The sequence below is a fragment of the Pseudopodoces humilis genome, chromosome 26 (assembly GCF_049639895.1).
Source record: "Pseudopodoces humilis isolate 2021_Gansu_Grassland_sample_001 chromosome 26, ASM4963989v1, whole genome shotgun sequence".
Classification (NCBI taxonomy): Eukaryota; Metazoa; Chordata; class Aves; order Passeriformes; family Paridae; genus Pseudopodoces; species Pseudopodoces humilis.
Genome location: NC_142225.1, coordinates 1,624,921 through 1,640,000, shown reverse-complemented (window position 1 = coordinate 1,640,000; position 15,080 = coordinate 1,624,921). Strand labels below are relative to the sequence as shown.

The 15,080-nt window shown below is 64.5% G+C and overlaps 2 protein-coding genes across 2 annotated transcripts; one reads left to right on the top strand and one right to left on the bottom strand.

Moving 5' to 3' along the window:
- The first annotated feature begins 597 nt into the window (after positions 1-597).
- On the top strand, positions 598-4,761 carry AMIGO1 (adhesion molecule with Ig like domain 1). Its single transcript, XM_014258950.2, has one exon. The coding sequence runs from the start codon at positions 1,756-1,758 to the stop codon at positions 3,244-3,246; it is 1,491 nt and encodes a 496-aa protein (XP_014114425.2). The 5' UTR covers positions 598-1,755; the 3' UTR covers positions 3,247-4,761.
- A 1,354-nt stretch (positions 4,762-6,115) lies between these two features.
- ATXN7L2 (ataxin 7 like 2) lies at positions 6,116-14,874 on the bottom strand. The gene is made up of 11 exons (XM_088067279.1): positions 14,794-14,874; positions 12,213-12,287; positions 11,984-12,088; positions 11,129-11,312; positions 10,783-11,045; positions 9,368-9,450; positions 9,056-9,282; positions 8,311-8,491; positions 8,042-8,163; positions 6,593-7,379; positions 6,116-6,290 (listed from the first exon to the last, which is right to left on the bottom strand). Exons 2-11 carry the CDS (start codon positions 12,229-12,231, stop codon positions 6,276-6,278), a joined length of 1,986 nt encoding a protein of 661 aa, XP_087923405.1. The 5' UTR covers positions 12,232-12,287; positions 14,794-14,874; the 3' UTR covers positions 6,116-6,275.
- Positions 14,875-15,080: the final 206 nt, after the last annotated feature.

Genomic DNA, 15,080 nt, shown 5'->3' with positions numbered 1-15,080 from the left:
ACTGGACTGAACTGGATGAAATGGAAATGGGGAAGAGAACAGGGATGGGATGGGGATGATGGGGATGGGGACAGAGGACAGGGATGAGAATGAGAATGGGGAGAGAATGGGAATGGGAGATGGGGAAGAGGATGAGGACAGGAATGGAAGGGGAATGATGGGGATAGAGGCCAGAGATGGAAATGAGGATGGGGATAGGGGAGAGGTAAGTGTGAGGATAGAGATGGGGGTATAGGATTGGGATGATGGAGAAAGGGACAGGGATAGGGAGGAGGATAAGGATGAGGCATACAGAATAGGGACGGGAATAAAGAGGGGCATAAGGATGGGGGTGGGGAACAATCTGGGGAGGGAGAGGGAGATGAGGGGATAAGGATGGGATCGGGATGGGAACGAAGTTTTGGAGGGAAATGAGCGCGGGCTGGGCGCTGGCCGGGCTGGGCAGGGGCCGGGGCCGTGCCGGGGCTCTGCGGGTTAATGCGTGCTCTGCCGCCATTGGCGGAGCGCCGAGCGGCCGCAGCCAATGGGAACGCGCCGTGAGCGCCGGGCCCGCCCCAGACACCGTCCCGGGGCGGATCGGGGCGGTTCGGCCGCGTTCGGGCCGGGTCGGAACCGTTCGGCTGCGTTCGGGCAGGGCTCGTCTCCGCTCGGCCCAGGTCGGCGAGAATCGGGAAGGTTCGGCTGCGTTCGGGCCGGGCTCGGCTGAGCTCGGGGAGGTTCGGGCCGGCCCGGTTCGGCCCGGCTCCGTTCGGTGCGGCCCGCTCGGCTTCCTTCGGCCTCGCTCGTCTCAGCTCGTCTCGGTTCGACTTCTCTCGGCTCGGTTCGGCTCCGCTGGAATTCTCTCGGTTCGGCTCCGCTTGACTCTGTTCGGTTCGGTTCGCCTGGGCCCGGCCCTGCCCGGTCGTCGCCGCACCGGGCCCGGTAACGCTCCGACCCCATCCCCAGTCCAGGCCCGAGCCCAGCCCCGCTAGCGCCCCGGGAGGAAGAGGGGGAGGGAGGGAGCGAGCATCCTCCACCGCTCCGTCCGCAGCACGGCCGGGACCGGGGGGGCGGCGGATCCTGCCCGGGGGGAGCAGGTAGGAGCCCTGGGCCAGACGTGGGCCGTGACAGAGGGGACATGTCGTGACAGCGGAGATAGAGCCACCCCACACCGTGACCTGGGTGGGCAGTGACCCATGGACACCCTGTGACACTGGGGGACAACAGCTACCGCAGGCAGTGACTCTGGGTGCACACCAGGGCACTTGGTGACAGCCCCGGAACGCTGTGACACCAAGCACCCCGCAGCATGGCACCGGGTGAGCAGCCAGATCGTGCTGTGACACCGGCTGAGCCCTGAGCCCAGAGCATGCCGTGACACCGTGTCACTGCAGCCGTCCTGGACTGGTGACATTGGCTGAGCCCTGAGCCTGGCAGGTGCTGTGACACTGGCACACCAAAGCCACCCCGGACTGTGACCAGCGATCAGCCTGGCACCTGCCACCGGGTGACCAAAGCCACCTTGGGCTGTGATACCAAGGGACCAAGCCACTTTGCACCATGACACCTGGTGAGCCCTCAGCCTGGAGCCTGCTGTGACACTGTCACTGAAAGCCACCCTGGACCGTAGCACCGGTGAGCCCTGAGCCTGCACCTGCTGTGACTCTGTGTGACCGAAGCCACCCCGTGTTGTGACGCTGGGTGACCAAGCCACTCCACACCGTGACACCATGTGACTGAAGCCTTTCCCCGCTCTCCACGCCGCGTGTCCCCGTCATGCCACCATCCCGTGCCCCGAGCGTGGCCGTGCGTGTCCCCATGGGGCCGCTGTCCCTGCTGCTGGCGCTGTCCCTGCTGTCCCCATGGGGGTCTGCGGGAGGGAGCTGCCCCCCGCGCTGCGTCTGCGCCTCCAACCTGCTGAGCTGCTCGCAGGCCAACCTGAGCGCGGTGCCGGCTCCGCTGCCGCGCTTCACCGCCGTGCTGGACTTGAGTCACAACAACGTGACCCGGCTGCGCGCGGACTGGGCTCCGGCACGGCTGCCGCACCTGCACGCGCTGCTGCTGAGCCACAACGGGCTGGCCTTCGTGTCCACCGAGGCCTTCACCCACGTGCCGCGCCTGCGCCACCTCGACCTGTCCTCCAACCGCCTGCGGACGCTGGACGAGAACCTGTTCAGCGACCTGGGCGAGCTGGAGGTGCTGCTGCTGTACAACAACGAGATCGCCACGGTGGATCGCACGGCCTTCGAGAACCTGGGCCGGCTGCGCAAGCTCTACCTGGGACAGAACCGCATCGCCCGCTTCCCGCTGGAGCTGCTCCGGGAGGGCACCCGGCTGCCGCAGCTGGCGCTGCTGGACCTGTCGGCCAACCGGCTGCGGGCCGTGCCCGCGGGAGAGCTGCAGGCGCTGCCCGCCTGGCTGCGCGACCGCCTCTACCTGCACAACAACCCCCTGGCCTGCGACTGCCCGCTCTTCCAGCTGCTGGACCGCGGCCGCCGCCGCCACCTCAGCGCCGTGGAGGATTTCCAGGATGAGCTACGCTGCTCCCTGCCCGGAGCAGCCACTCTCATCAAGATCCTGGACCTGGCGGGCAAGCAGCCTCTCAACTGCAGCAAGGCACGGGAGGCCGTGCTGGAGGCGCACCTCGGGGACACGGTGACGCTGGGCTGTGACAGCCGGTGGCAGGGTGTGCGCAGCCGCCACTGGGTGACACCGGGCGGGGAGCGGGTGCTGGGGGACGGGGGCAACGGCAGCGTGGTCCTGCTGGCCAACGGCAGCCTTCAGCTACGGGCGCTGCGCCCTGAGGATGCCGGCACTTACTCCTGCTGGGTGGCCGGACCCCTCCTCAACGAGACCCTCTACGTGGAGCTGCTGGTGCACAACTTCACCCTGCACGGCCCCCACGACACCCTGAACACGGCCTACACCACTCTGGTGGGCTGCATCCTGAGCGTGGTGCTGGTGCTCATCTACCTGTACCTCACCCCGTGCCGCTGCTGCTGCTGCCGTGGCACCGAGAAGCCGCCGGCACCGCGCGACGACAGCATCAACTCCTCGGTGCTGAGCACCACCCCGAACCACGCCGGGGGCACCGGGGAGCCCTGCGGATCCCACATGGCCTCCAGCGGCGGCACAGGGCAGAACGGCAGGTTCAAGGGTGGGGGGAGCCCCCCGCTGCCCGCCCGGCAGGGCCCCAAGGCGCAGAGGAAGGTGTCGGATCCAGACTCGGTGAGTTCCGTCTTCTCCGACACGCCCATCGTGGTGTGAGGGGACACTGTGGGGACAGTCCCCAGGGACACCCCATGTCGGCCACTGCAAGCTGTCCCTGGGCAGGAGGGGTGGCCAGACCCCCACTGCCGTGTCCCCAGCTTGGGGGGTCACGCCATCACACCCCAGGACTGAGCATCACTGCCGGCCCCCGCCGAGGCCTCTGACACCATGCGACAGTGAGGGACAAAGATGTGACACACGCTTTGGGGACAGTCTCCCACCGTGACCTGTCTCAGGGCAGGAGAGGTGGCTGGACCCCTACTAGCTTTTGGGGGTCCCATCATCATCCCCCGGACCGAGCACCGTCCCACATCCCCACTGAGATCACAGTGAGGGACAGGGGTGTGAGGGGACACAGCATGGGGACAGTCCACCGGGACACCCTGTGTTCCTACTGCTGCTGTGACCTGTTCCCCATGGACGTGCCATGGGCAGGAGTGGCTGGGCCCCTACCGCCATGTCCCAAACTTGGGGGGCAACACCACTGCCTCCCAGGACGGAGCATCACTGCTGGCCCCCACCGAGGTCACTGCACGAGCGCAGGGGACAAGGACACACCGTGGGGCAGTCCCCCACTGCAGTCTGTCACCCGGCAGGAGGGGTGGCCAGACCCCCACCACCATATCCCAGCTTTTGGGGGTCCCACCATCACCCCTCAGGACTGAGCATCATTCCTGGACCCTGCCGAGATTGCTGGGGGACTGTGAGGGACAAGGGTGTGAGGGGACACAGCATGGGGAGTCCCCAGGGACATCATCCCGTGTCCCCACTGCCACTGCGAGCTGTCCCCAGGCAGGAGGGGTGGCTGGACCCCCATCACCGTGTCCCCAGTTTTTGGGGATCCCACCATCCCCCCTCAGGACTGAGCATTGTCCCTGGCCCCTGCCAAGGTCACCGGGGGACAGCAGTGGACGAGGGTGTGAGGGGACTCACCATGGGGACAATCTCCTGCTGTGACCTGTCCCTGGGCAGGAGGGATGATCAGACTCCCACCACCACCGTGTCCCTCGTTTTTGGGGGTGTCACCATTGCCCCTCAGGACTGAGCATCACTGCTGGCCCCCGCCGAGGTCACCGCAGGACCACAGGGACAAGTCTGTGAGGACAACGTGGCCACCGACTGCAGGGCATCAGCCCCACCGGGCTCTGAGGACTGAAGGACAGCGACAGTGGCAGCTGTGAGCCCCCAGGAACGGCAGCACCAGGCAGAACCCCCCTCCCTGCAGCCCCGGCCCCCCTTGGCATGTGCATGGCCAAGCATGAGTCCCCCGGGGAGCATGTGCCACCCCCGGGGGGACACCGGGGGAGTGTCAACCCCCTGGGGAACCCCCAACACCCTCCTGAGCCCCCCTGCAACCCACAGCTGCAAACAGAGCCCCTCCCCCACAGGGGGTGGGACCCGGGGGCTCCAGCACCCCAAAAAGGCGGTGCCCCCCCCATGCCAGCCCAGCCTGTGCCTCCCGTGCCCCCACCCTGGACGTTCCCCCCCTGCACTGGGCAATGCCCGCTGATGCCTTGGCCAAAATAAACGTGTTTCCTTCGTGCCTGTGCAACCTTCACCCGGTTCTGGGGGACTCCAAGGGGTGTCCCCAAGGTGGGATCCCTTCTTGGGGTGGGCTGGGGACAGGGTGACACTGCTGTGGGACACCTCGGGGTGAGTGGGGGGGCTCTGCTGCCCTCCCCAGCCCCCATCTGGGGTGCAAGGGCTGAGGTGGGGGAGCAGGGGGGTGGGGGAGGAGGGGAGGCACCCCGGTCACCCCAGGGTCCCTCTGACCCCGACCCTCTGTGCTGGGAGGGGGGTTCAGGGCAGCCCCCCTGCGGCCAGCCCCATGCTCACCCCCACTCCAGTGATCCCCCCAGCACCCCACTGACCCGACTGACACCCCTAGCACCTCAGTGACCCTTATGGTCCCCCCAGAGATCCCCTGTGCTCCCCAGCACCTCCCCTTTAGCCCTCCCAGCACCCCGATACCCCTCCATGGCCGCAGGACCTCCCCACCGTACTGAGGCCACTCTGAGCAATTCACTGATCTCCCCAGCCCCTCAATGACCCCACTGCCCCCCCAGTCCCCAAAGACCCTCTAGGGGTCCCTCCCAGCACCCCAACGAACCTCACTCACCCCTGTGAGCCCCCACCTGCCCCCCGAGCACCCCAAAAACCTCCTGTGGTTCCCAGTATGCCCCCATCCAATGACTTCACTGGGCCTCCCCATCACCCCAACGACCTCATTTACCACCACCCAGCCCCCCAGCGAGCTCCCGGAATCTCAGTGACCCCACTGACCAACTGCCAGCCCCCCAAAGACCCTTATGGGGCTCTGCCCACCCCGCAGCACCCCAAAGACCCCCTAGAGTCCCCAGTAAGCTCCCCAGCACCCCAATGACCCCTCAGCCTCCTAAAGACCCTTATGAGCCCCTGCCCAGCTCCACATCACCCCCAGCAACCCAAAGACCCCCTCTGGTCCCCAGTACCCCTCAGTAACCCTCCACAGCCCCCCAAACTAGCTCCCCAGTACCCCCCAATCCCCTCAACACATAACAGCTCCAGTGACCCCCTTCCAGCTCCGCAGTGACACTCCCCCAGCCCCCCAATAATTCCCCAGTATCCCCTGCCCCACTGAGCCCCCCCATCCCCCAAAGACCCCCCTGCCCCCCTCCCTCACCCCTCTCCCCCCCAGCCCCCAAACCCACGGACCCCCGGTACCCCTTTTATCCCACCCCTCACTACACAACTCTTTATTTCTTTTTTCTTTGTTTTTTTTACAAAAAGAACAAAAACAGCAACAACCGTTTCTTATAAATATCCGCGGCCGACGGGGCCCCGGGAGGTCCGGGTGGGGTCCCAGTGCCGCCCCCTCCTCCCGGGGCTGGTTTAGCAGCAAGAGAACAGAACTGAGAGTTTTGAGGTATTTTCTGGAAGTTTGGGATTTTCCTTCGTGTTTCCTTGGGATTTTTTTTTCCCCCTTCATCGGTTTTCTGGCGTTTCCCGGTGGGGAGGACACAGGGGGGGGCCCGGTGACCCCTCTGTTAATGGGCTTTGGACTGCAGGGGGGAGAGGGGGCGAGTCAGCCCTGGGGGGAACCCGGGACTCTCCGCAGGCCTAGGGGAGCCCCACGGTGTCCCCAGGGTCGGGGAGATCCTCACGGTGTCCCCCGACAGCACAGGACAGGGCGTTCCCCCCCGCCAGACCAGCATGTCCCCGTGCTTCCCCCCTCGGGCCCACGGTGCCCCCCCAGGACAGAGATCTCCCGTGACCCCAATCCCAGTGTTCCACCCCACCGCCTGCTGGTCCCAGTGACCCTCGGGGGGGTCCCCCTGCTCCACCACCCACCCCCCAGCCCTACCTTCAGGACGCTCCTCTTCTCCTCGAAACCCAGGGGCGTCCCCGGCTTCTTCCTGCGGACGGAGCCCCCCGAGCCGGGGGTGCCGGAGCCGGGAGGGGCCGGGGGGCCGGGCAGGGGGGGAGCGGCTTTGGGCTTCAGGGGTCGGCAATAGGTGGCCGAGTTCTTGCGCTTCTTCACCTCATCCTCGGAGAGCCCCCGGGGGGGCCCCCCCAGCCCGTGCAGCGGCGTTTGGGGGTCCAGGGGGGGGGGGGGGGCGCGGCAGGGCTGGGCGGGGGGCGGCCGTCGCACCCGAGGGGTCCCGTTGAGGATGGCGACGGAGGGCGAAGCCGAGGGGGTGAGTTTCGTCTTGCCGGGGGGAGTCAAGCCCTGATTTTTGCCCTTGACGCTGTCCCCCAAGCAGGTCCGTTTGTACGGGGGGCTGCCGGCCGTGGCGGGGGGCTGCCAGGGCCGGGGCTCCGTGTCCGTCCTGCCGGTCGCCTCCCGCGCCCGGGGGGATTTGCTGGCCTTGGTGGGGGGCAGTTTGCTGAAGGAGGGTGAGGGGGTGTTGGCGGGGAGGGGGGAGGTGATGGACTGCGTGCCCCCTCCCCCGCACTCGGGCTGGCTGCAGGCGGCCGCCGCCGGGGGGGGCCCCACGGTGTAGGTGAGGCTGGTGGGGACCCGGCAGCCCCCCGCCGCCGAGAGGGTCCGGAGGGGCGGGGAAGGGGTCGCAGGGCCGTAAAGGGGGGCAGCGGGGCTGGGGGGGGCTGCGGGGAGGTGAAGAGGGGGGATGACGGCTGGAGGGATCTTCCTGTGGGAAGGGAGGGGGTGGGTGAGATGGGGAACCCCCAAAACTCCTGCTCCCAACCACGTCCCCCCAGTTCAGGGGGGGGAGAGGTGAGATGGGAGCCCCCACAAATCCTCGCTCCCAGTCCTGCATCCCCACCTTGTCCTCCCGGGTTTGGGTGGGAAGGGGTGAAACCCTTAAATCCCCATTACACCCCAGCCTTGTTCCACCCCAATTCAGGTGAGGAGGGGGTGAAACCCAACCTCCCCTCCCCCCATCTCTGCTCTCGGTCCTGCATCCCCATCTTGTCCTTCCCAATTTCGGTGAGAAGGGGGTGAAACGGGACCACTCAAATCCTCACTCCCATCTTTGTCCCCTCAATCCTTCCTGATCCAGGTAGGAAGGGGGTCCCAAATCCTGCTCCCATCCCTCCATCCCCACTTTATCCTCATCAGTTTGGGTCAGAATGGGGTGAAATGAGACCCCCTCCAATTTCCCACTCTCATCCCTGCATCCTTACCCCGCTCAGTTTGAATGGGGAGGGGGTGCAACAAGAGCCCCCCAAATCCCCGCTCCCTTCCTCCCCACCAATCCCAACACCATTCCGGGACCTGGTGGAGCACAAACCCTCGCTGTGTCCGTGTGGCTTTGTCCCCTGCCCCCCTCAGCAGCCGGGTCCCCCTCACCTCCACCTGTGTGCGCTGAGGTGCCGCTCCAGCATGGAGCCCAGCGCGGCGCAGAACCGGTCCAGCCGTCGGTCGAACACGTAACAGCCCGGGGTGACCAGGCGGCTCCCGAAGGTGCAGAACTGGGGGGGCACCGTGCCAGGGTCACTGCAGCTCCCCCAACCCCCCGCCTCCACCACCCGCCTGGCACGGAGCCGGGAGAAGGACACGTGGATGGGCTGCTGGAGGAGTTGGGGGTCCCTGCCCCGCTCTGGGGTCCCCTCACTCACCGCCTGAGGCCGTGGTGGGCGCATCGGGGTCCGGGGGGGCTCCTCGCCCCCCTCCTCTTCGCTCTCCTCGCTGGACACGCGGCTGCCCCCCTTGGGCAGGGGGAGGGGGAAGCTTTCCATGCTCCCCTCCCCAGAGGTGGCCGGAGCATCCTCAGGGTCACTGTCAGAGGAAAGTCGGGCCCTGCACCGGGGGGGACGTTTTGGGGTGCTCGATACTGGGGGGGTCACTGTGAGATGATACTCTCCCCCACACACCAAATCCCCACTCCTAATGCCTGCAATGTGCCCCCCAATTCAGGGAAAGGTGAGACGGGACCCTCCCCAAATCCCCACTTCCATCCACTTCCCCTCCCAATTGAGGCGCAGAGGGGCTGAGACAGGACCCCACATTCTGCACTCACATTCCTGCTGCCCTGCCACACCCCCCAGTGCAGGTGGGGAAAGGTGAGATGGGACCCCCCAAAACCCAGCTCCCAGCCACATCTTCCCCTAATTCAGGTGGGGAGGGAGTGAGACAGGACCACCCAAATCCCTGCTCCCACCCACATCCTCCCAAATTCAGCTGGTGAGATGGGACCCCACAAATCCCTGCTCCGAACCACATCCTCCCCCAGTTCAGGTAGGAAGAGGGTGAGATGGACCCCCCCAAATCCCCGCTCCCATTCCTGCCCTTTCAATGCATCCCCCCCAATTCAGGTGGGGAGAGGGTGAGATGGAACCCCCCCCAAATCCATGGGGTACTCACCTGCTGGGGTGCAAGCAGTGGGACAGCCTGGCTCGGCAGGGAGGGGTATTGGGGGGCTGCAGCAGTGAGGGGGTGTCCTGCAGGGCAGGGTGCAGTGGGTCCTTCTCAGGGGGGCTCCTGTCTTTCGGGGGGTCCCCTCGGCGGGTGCTGGCCTTGAGCTCGGCCACCAGCACATCGAAATCCTTGGCCCGACCCTGCACCTCCCGGCGCTGGTGAACCGAGTGGATCTGGGCGACAGCAGGGAGGGGCTCAGGACCCCCCAAAACCCCCAGGGGGGGATAACTGGGGTGTCCCCTCCCCGTTTTCCACTACCTTGCAGGTCAGCAGGCGAGTGCAGAGCTTGTTGGTGTCGGGGTTCCGCACCCCACACTGCCGGTTCAGGTCACACTCCTTACCTGGGGGGGACATGGAGGCAGCGGGTGCTGGGGGGGCACCCCAACACCCCCACTAGGGCTGGGCATGGAGCACCCACCCCTCGGAGCAGCTCTGAGGGTGGGACACAGCCCTGAGAGGTTTTGGGGGGTGTGGGGGGAGGTCACCGTGTGCTGCTCCCTCCCCTTTTTGCCCCTCTGCAGGGTGAGCTCCCCCCTTTTTTGCTCCTTCCCTGGGGTGACCCCCCCCATTTTCATCTGCTAATGGCACTGCTGTCACCTGGGTGTGTCTGTGGGCACAGCAGCAATTGGCTCCCGTATTTTGGGGCAGGGGGACACATTTGACTCCCATATTTTGGGGAATATGCGTCCAACCTCCATCTTTCGGGGTGACATATGTCCAAACCCCAAATTTTGGGGGAGCACACATCCAAACTCTGTATTTTGAAGTGGCATACACGTTTGACACAAGTATTTTGGGGTGATACACGTTTGAACCCCATATTTGGGAGGGTACATGTGTTATACCCTGATATTCTGGGAGGGATAACACATTTGGCCCCCATATTTTGGAGGGATATGTGTCCAACCCCTGTATTTTGGGGTGATACATGTCCAACCCCCATATCTTTGGGGGACACATGTCCAACCCCCATATTTTTGGGGGGACACATGTTGAACCCTCATATTTTCAGAGGATACACACTTGACCCCTTTATTTTGGGGGACACACGTTTCACCCATGTATTTTGGGGGGAACATGTGTTCAACCCCCGTATCTTGGGGGACCATGCATTTAGCACCCATATTTTGGGGGGAATGCACATTTGACCTCCATATTTTGGAGGGATACACATTCAAATGCCAAAATTTTGGGGGGACATATGCTCAACGCCTCTATTTTGGGGGACACGCATTCAACTCTCATATTTTGGGAGAAATGCACATTTTACCCCCATATTTTTGGGGGTCACATATCCAATTCTTACGTTTTTGTGGGGGACACAAGTTCAACCCCCCATATTGTGGGGGGACATGTGTCCTACCTCCAGATTTTTATGGGGGACACCTGTTTGATTTTTTGGAGGAACACGTGGGAATTTGGGGATCCATCCTCGGCTCCCACTCTTGCTGTGGCCATTCCTTGGGAGCAGTCAAGTGGGGGCCCTAAAACTGCAGGATGATGGGAACTGGGGGGAGGGCAGGGACCCCCCAACCCACCAGAGGAGAGGGGGGAGCCACTCCCCTGGTACCTACCCCACTGCTAGACCCGGCCACCGGAATTCCGGCACCGGGATGTCCCGCTGGGATCATCCGCCTCCCCCCCATGGCCGGCAAGGAAAGGGGGGGACTCACGCGCCAGCTTCCTGTGGGACCTGGGGGGCGGTTTGGGGGCCCCCACATCCTTCTCCCCCGGAGCAGGGATGCTCTCCGGCATGGCCGAATCCCCCCCGACCCCGGCCGGCACCGGGGGCTCTCTGGGCACCGCGGCAGCCGCGGGTTTCCCCAGGGATTCCTTGGAGTTGGTGGGGACGGCTTTGGGGGGCACCTTGATCCCGTGCCCGTCCGGTTTGGGAATGCTGGGAATCTTCTCCAGGTTCACCACGGGCACAAACAAGCTGCGGAGAGAATTTTGGGGAGGAGGGGTAGGATCAAAGCGACCCCACAAGAGAGCATCAGCGTCTCCCGTCCCAGCGCTCACCAGAGGTTGTTATCCTTGTCCGTGTGCTCAGGGAGGGGCTGGGCTCTCCCACGGGCACCAGGATGTTTCTCCTGCAGGGCTTTGGCCGCTCCGGGGGTCCTGCCAGGCACCGGCTGCCCGTTCACGGCGACGTGGCACGCGGTGGCACGGGCATAGAGCTTGCTGAGCGGGCCGTGCCGGCGTTCTGCCAGGAGGGTGGGATGGGATGGGATCCATGGGATGGGATGGGATCCATGGGATGGGATCCATGGGATGGGATCCATGGGATGGGATGGGATGGGATCCATGGGATGGGATGGGATGGGATGGGATCCATGGGATGGGATGGGATGGGATGGGATCCATGGGATGGGATCCATGGGATGGGATCCATGGGATGGGATGGGATGGGATCCATGGGATGGGATCCATGGGATGGGATGGGATGGGATCCATGGGATGGGATCCATGGGATGGGATCCATGGGATGGGATGGGATGGGATCCATGGGATGGGATCCATGGGATGGGATCCATGGGATGGGATCCATGGGATGGGATGGGATGGGATCCATGGGATGGGATGGGATGGGATGGGATCCATGGGATGGGATGGGATGGGATGGGATCCATGGGATGGGATGGGATCCATGGGATGGGATCCATGGGATGGGATGGGATGGGATGGGATCCATGGCATGGCATGGCATGGCACAGGATGGGATAAGCCCGCTGTAAGCCCACACCAGAGCTCACACCGCTGCGAGCCCCCTCCCTGCCCCCAGGCTGTACCCCCAGAGCCAGCCCTGGTGGCATTCCCGGTGCTGTTCCCAGCACCATGGGATGGAATAGCCGTTCCCGGAATTCCCTGGCTCACCACAGTGCTTCTGGAAGGCCTGGGGCTTCACCACCTGGCTGCAGTGGTTGCACACCACCAGGTAGAAGTCGTCGTGCGCAGGGCAGTGCCCGAAGATGTCCATGTCTGTGGGGAGAGCTCAGTAAGCTGGCACAGACCTGCTGCTGCTGGAAGCACTGCAGACAACGATTCCAGCTCGATGGCTCACACAGCCCCAAAATGCTGGGTTTCACCCCAGAGAGGAGCTCACCTTCCTTAATCAGGGTCATGGTGTCCAGTTTCTTGCTGCCACTCCTACCATTCTCCTCCAGCTCTGACCCTGATCCTGCCAGAGACAAAATCCTGTCAGTGGCTGGCACAGGGATGGTCCCGGTGCTCCCACACAGGGATGTTCCCGACATTCCTGCTCCTGGAACAATTAAACCAGACAAAATTAGATCAGAGAGACAGATCCATCCTGTGAGTGGCGTCGCCCTGTGGTGTGTCACCATCTCCAGGGTCCCCATCCTGACAGCCCAGTGCCAGCAGGATGTTCCTGGGGACGTCCAGTATGGGATGTGACACCCCTGGGACACATTTACCCTGGGATGGAACATCCCTGAGGACACCCTGGTGCTGGGATGGGACACCCTTGGGGACAACCCTGTCCTGGTTGGGATGTAACATCCCTGAGGACACCCCAGTCCTGGCACATGAGACCCCTGGGAACATCCTGGTCACAGAATGTGACACCCTTGGGACCCCCTGGCTCCCATACAGTCATGGCTCCACTGGCTGTGCCTGGCCAATGTCCTGGGCTCTGTTCTGGGGGGACTGGTGGCCACTGAGCCAGCGGTGATGGTGACCTGGCCAACTGTGCCAAACTGGGTGTCCAGTCCATTCCCAGTCCTATCAGGCCATGCCATACTGGTGCCCAGTTCCATCCAGCTGTGCCATACTGGGTAACCAGTCCTGCCTGCCTGGCCGTGCCTTACTGGTGCCCAGTTCCATCCAGCTGTGCCCTACTGGGCACCCAGACCCATTCAGATGCACCACGACTGGTCCCAGTCCCAGTGCTGAGAGCCCACTGGACACTGCCAAGCTCCCAGTAAGGGGCACCTGGCACCCAGTGCACCCTGCCCAGCTCCCAGTGCAGGGTATCCCAGTGCCCAGCACGTGATGCCCAGTCCCCCTCTGGGGTTCCCAGTACCTCCTGCCTGGTCTGGGGTAATGGTGGCAACTAGTTCCCAGTCCAGGCTCTCCATTTACTGGTCTGTTCCCACCAGTGTCCACTGCAGCTGGGATAGCTGGAATCCAGGACGGGGCACCCAATAACTGGCTCCCAGTAACAGGCACAGGGTTCCCAGCGGGCAGACTGGGGTGCCTGGTGCTGCCTGCCCAGTTCCTGGTGCAGAGATCCTGCTGCCCAGTTCCTGAATCCCAGTGCCCAGCGTGGCTGCCCAGTTCCCAGTGCAAGCACAGAGTGCCCAGTTCCAGGTGCCCAGTTCCAAGTGCCCAGTGCCCAGTTCCAGGTGCCCAGTTCCAGGTGCCCAGTGCAGGATTCTTAGTGTTTGGTTCCTGGTATTGGGCAACTCTTATAGGATGCTCTATTCCCAGCTCCCAGTGTCCAGTACAGGATGCCCTGTTCCCAGTGCCAAATGCCCAGTTCCTGGATCATGTCTGGCTCCCAGTCCCAATTCCTGGTGCCAGATGCCCAGTGCTGGATGCCACATTCCCAGAACGGGAAGTGCCCATTCCCAGTCTCCAGTGCTCAGTGCTGGGTGCCAGGTCTGGATGCCCAGTGTAAGGTTCCCAGTGCCCAGTTCCTGGTGCCAGGTACCCATGGCAGGATGTCCTGTTCCCATTGTCCAGTGCCCAGGGCTGCCTGCCCCATTCCTGTTTCTGCATGTTCCGGTGCAGGATGTCACATTCCCAGTGCATATTCACCAGTGCTGGGTGCCCAGTTCCCAGTACTGGGTGTCCGGTGCCACATTCCAGGTGCCCAGTACAAGGTGCCCCTTTCCCAATGTCTGGTTCCCAGTGCAGCATTCCCAGTTCCCAGTACCAGGTTACCAGTGCAGGATGCCCCATTCCCAGTACCAGGCTCCCAATACAGGGTGCCCCATTCCCAGTGTCTGGTTCCCAGTGCAGGGTGCCCCATTCCCAGTACCAGGATCCCAATACAGGGTGCCCCATTCCCAGTGTCTGGTTCCCAGTGCAGGGTGCCCCATTCCCAGTACCAGGCTCCCAATACAGGGTGCCCCATTCCCAGTACCAGGATCCCAGTGCAGGGTGCCCCATTCCCAGTACCAGGATCCCAGTCAGGGTGCCAGGTCTGGCTGTTCCCAGTGCCAGGTGCTGGTACAGTTTGCCTCATTCCAGGTGTCCAGTTCCCAGTGCCAGGGAACATCCCAGGACATGCCAGGACAACCTGCTGCGGGCACCCGGCACCAGAAACCGGGCACCGGCAACCCCGCACCGGGCATCCAGAGCCGGCACCCTCAGCTGTGCGCCCAGCTCCCGGTACTGGATACCGGATCAGGATGCCCGGCGCGGGGCTCCCGGTGCCCAGTTTCCCAGTGCCCCGCTCCCGGTGCCCGGTTCCCCGAGCAGAACGAGCCTTTCCTGCTGCCCGCTGCAGAACCTGCTCTCGGTGGAGGATGCTCCGTTCCCGGTTCCCAGCGCAGGATGCCCCGTTCCCAGTGCCCGGTGCAGGATGCCGCGCTCCCGGTTCCCGGTGCCGGACTCCCCTCTCCCGGTGCCGCTGCCCGCCCGCCGCGCGGCGGCGCTCGGACCGGGGGTCGGCGGGCGCGGCCCCGCTCGCGAAGCCCCCCCGCCGCCTCCGCCCTCACCGGTGTCGGCGGGCGGCCCGGCCCGCTCCACCCAGGCGCTCCAGCTCTGCCCCGCGAACTCGTCCAGGCCGGGCACCGGCCGCCGCTCCGCCGCCATCGCCGCCGCCGCCGCCGCGGCACCGCCGCCCCCCCGCGCCGCCCCCGCCCCGCGCATGCGCCGCGCGCCCCGCCCGCCCCGCGGCACCACGGGCACGGTAGTCCCGGAGAGACCCCCGCCCGGAGAGACCCTCACCCTGCCCGGAGAGACCCTTAGCCTGCCCGGAGAGACCCTTACCCTGCCCGGAGAG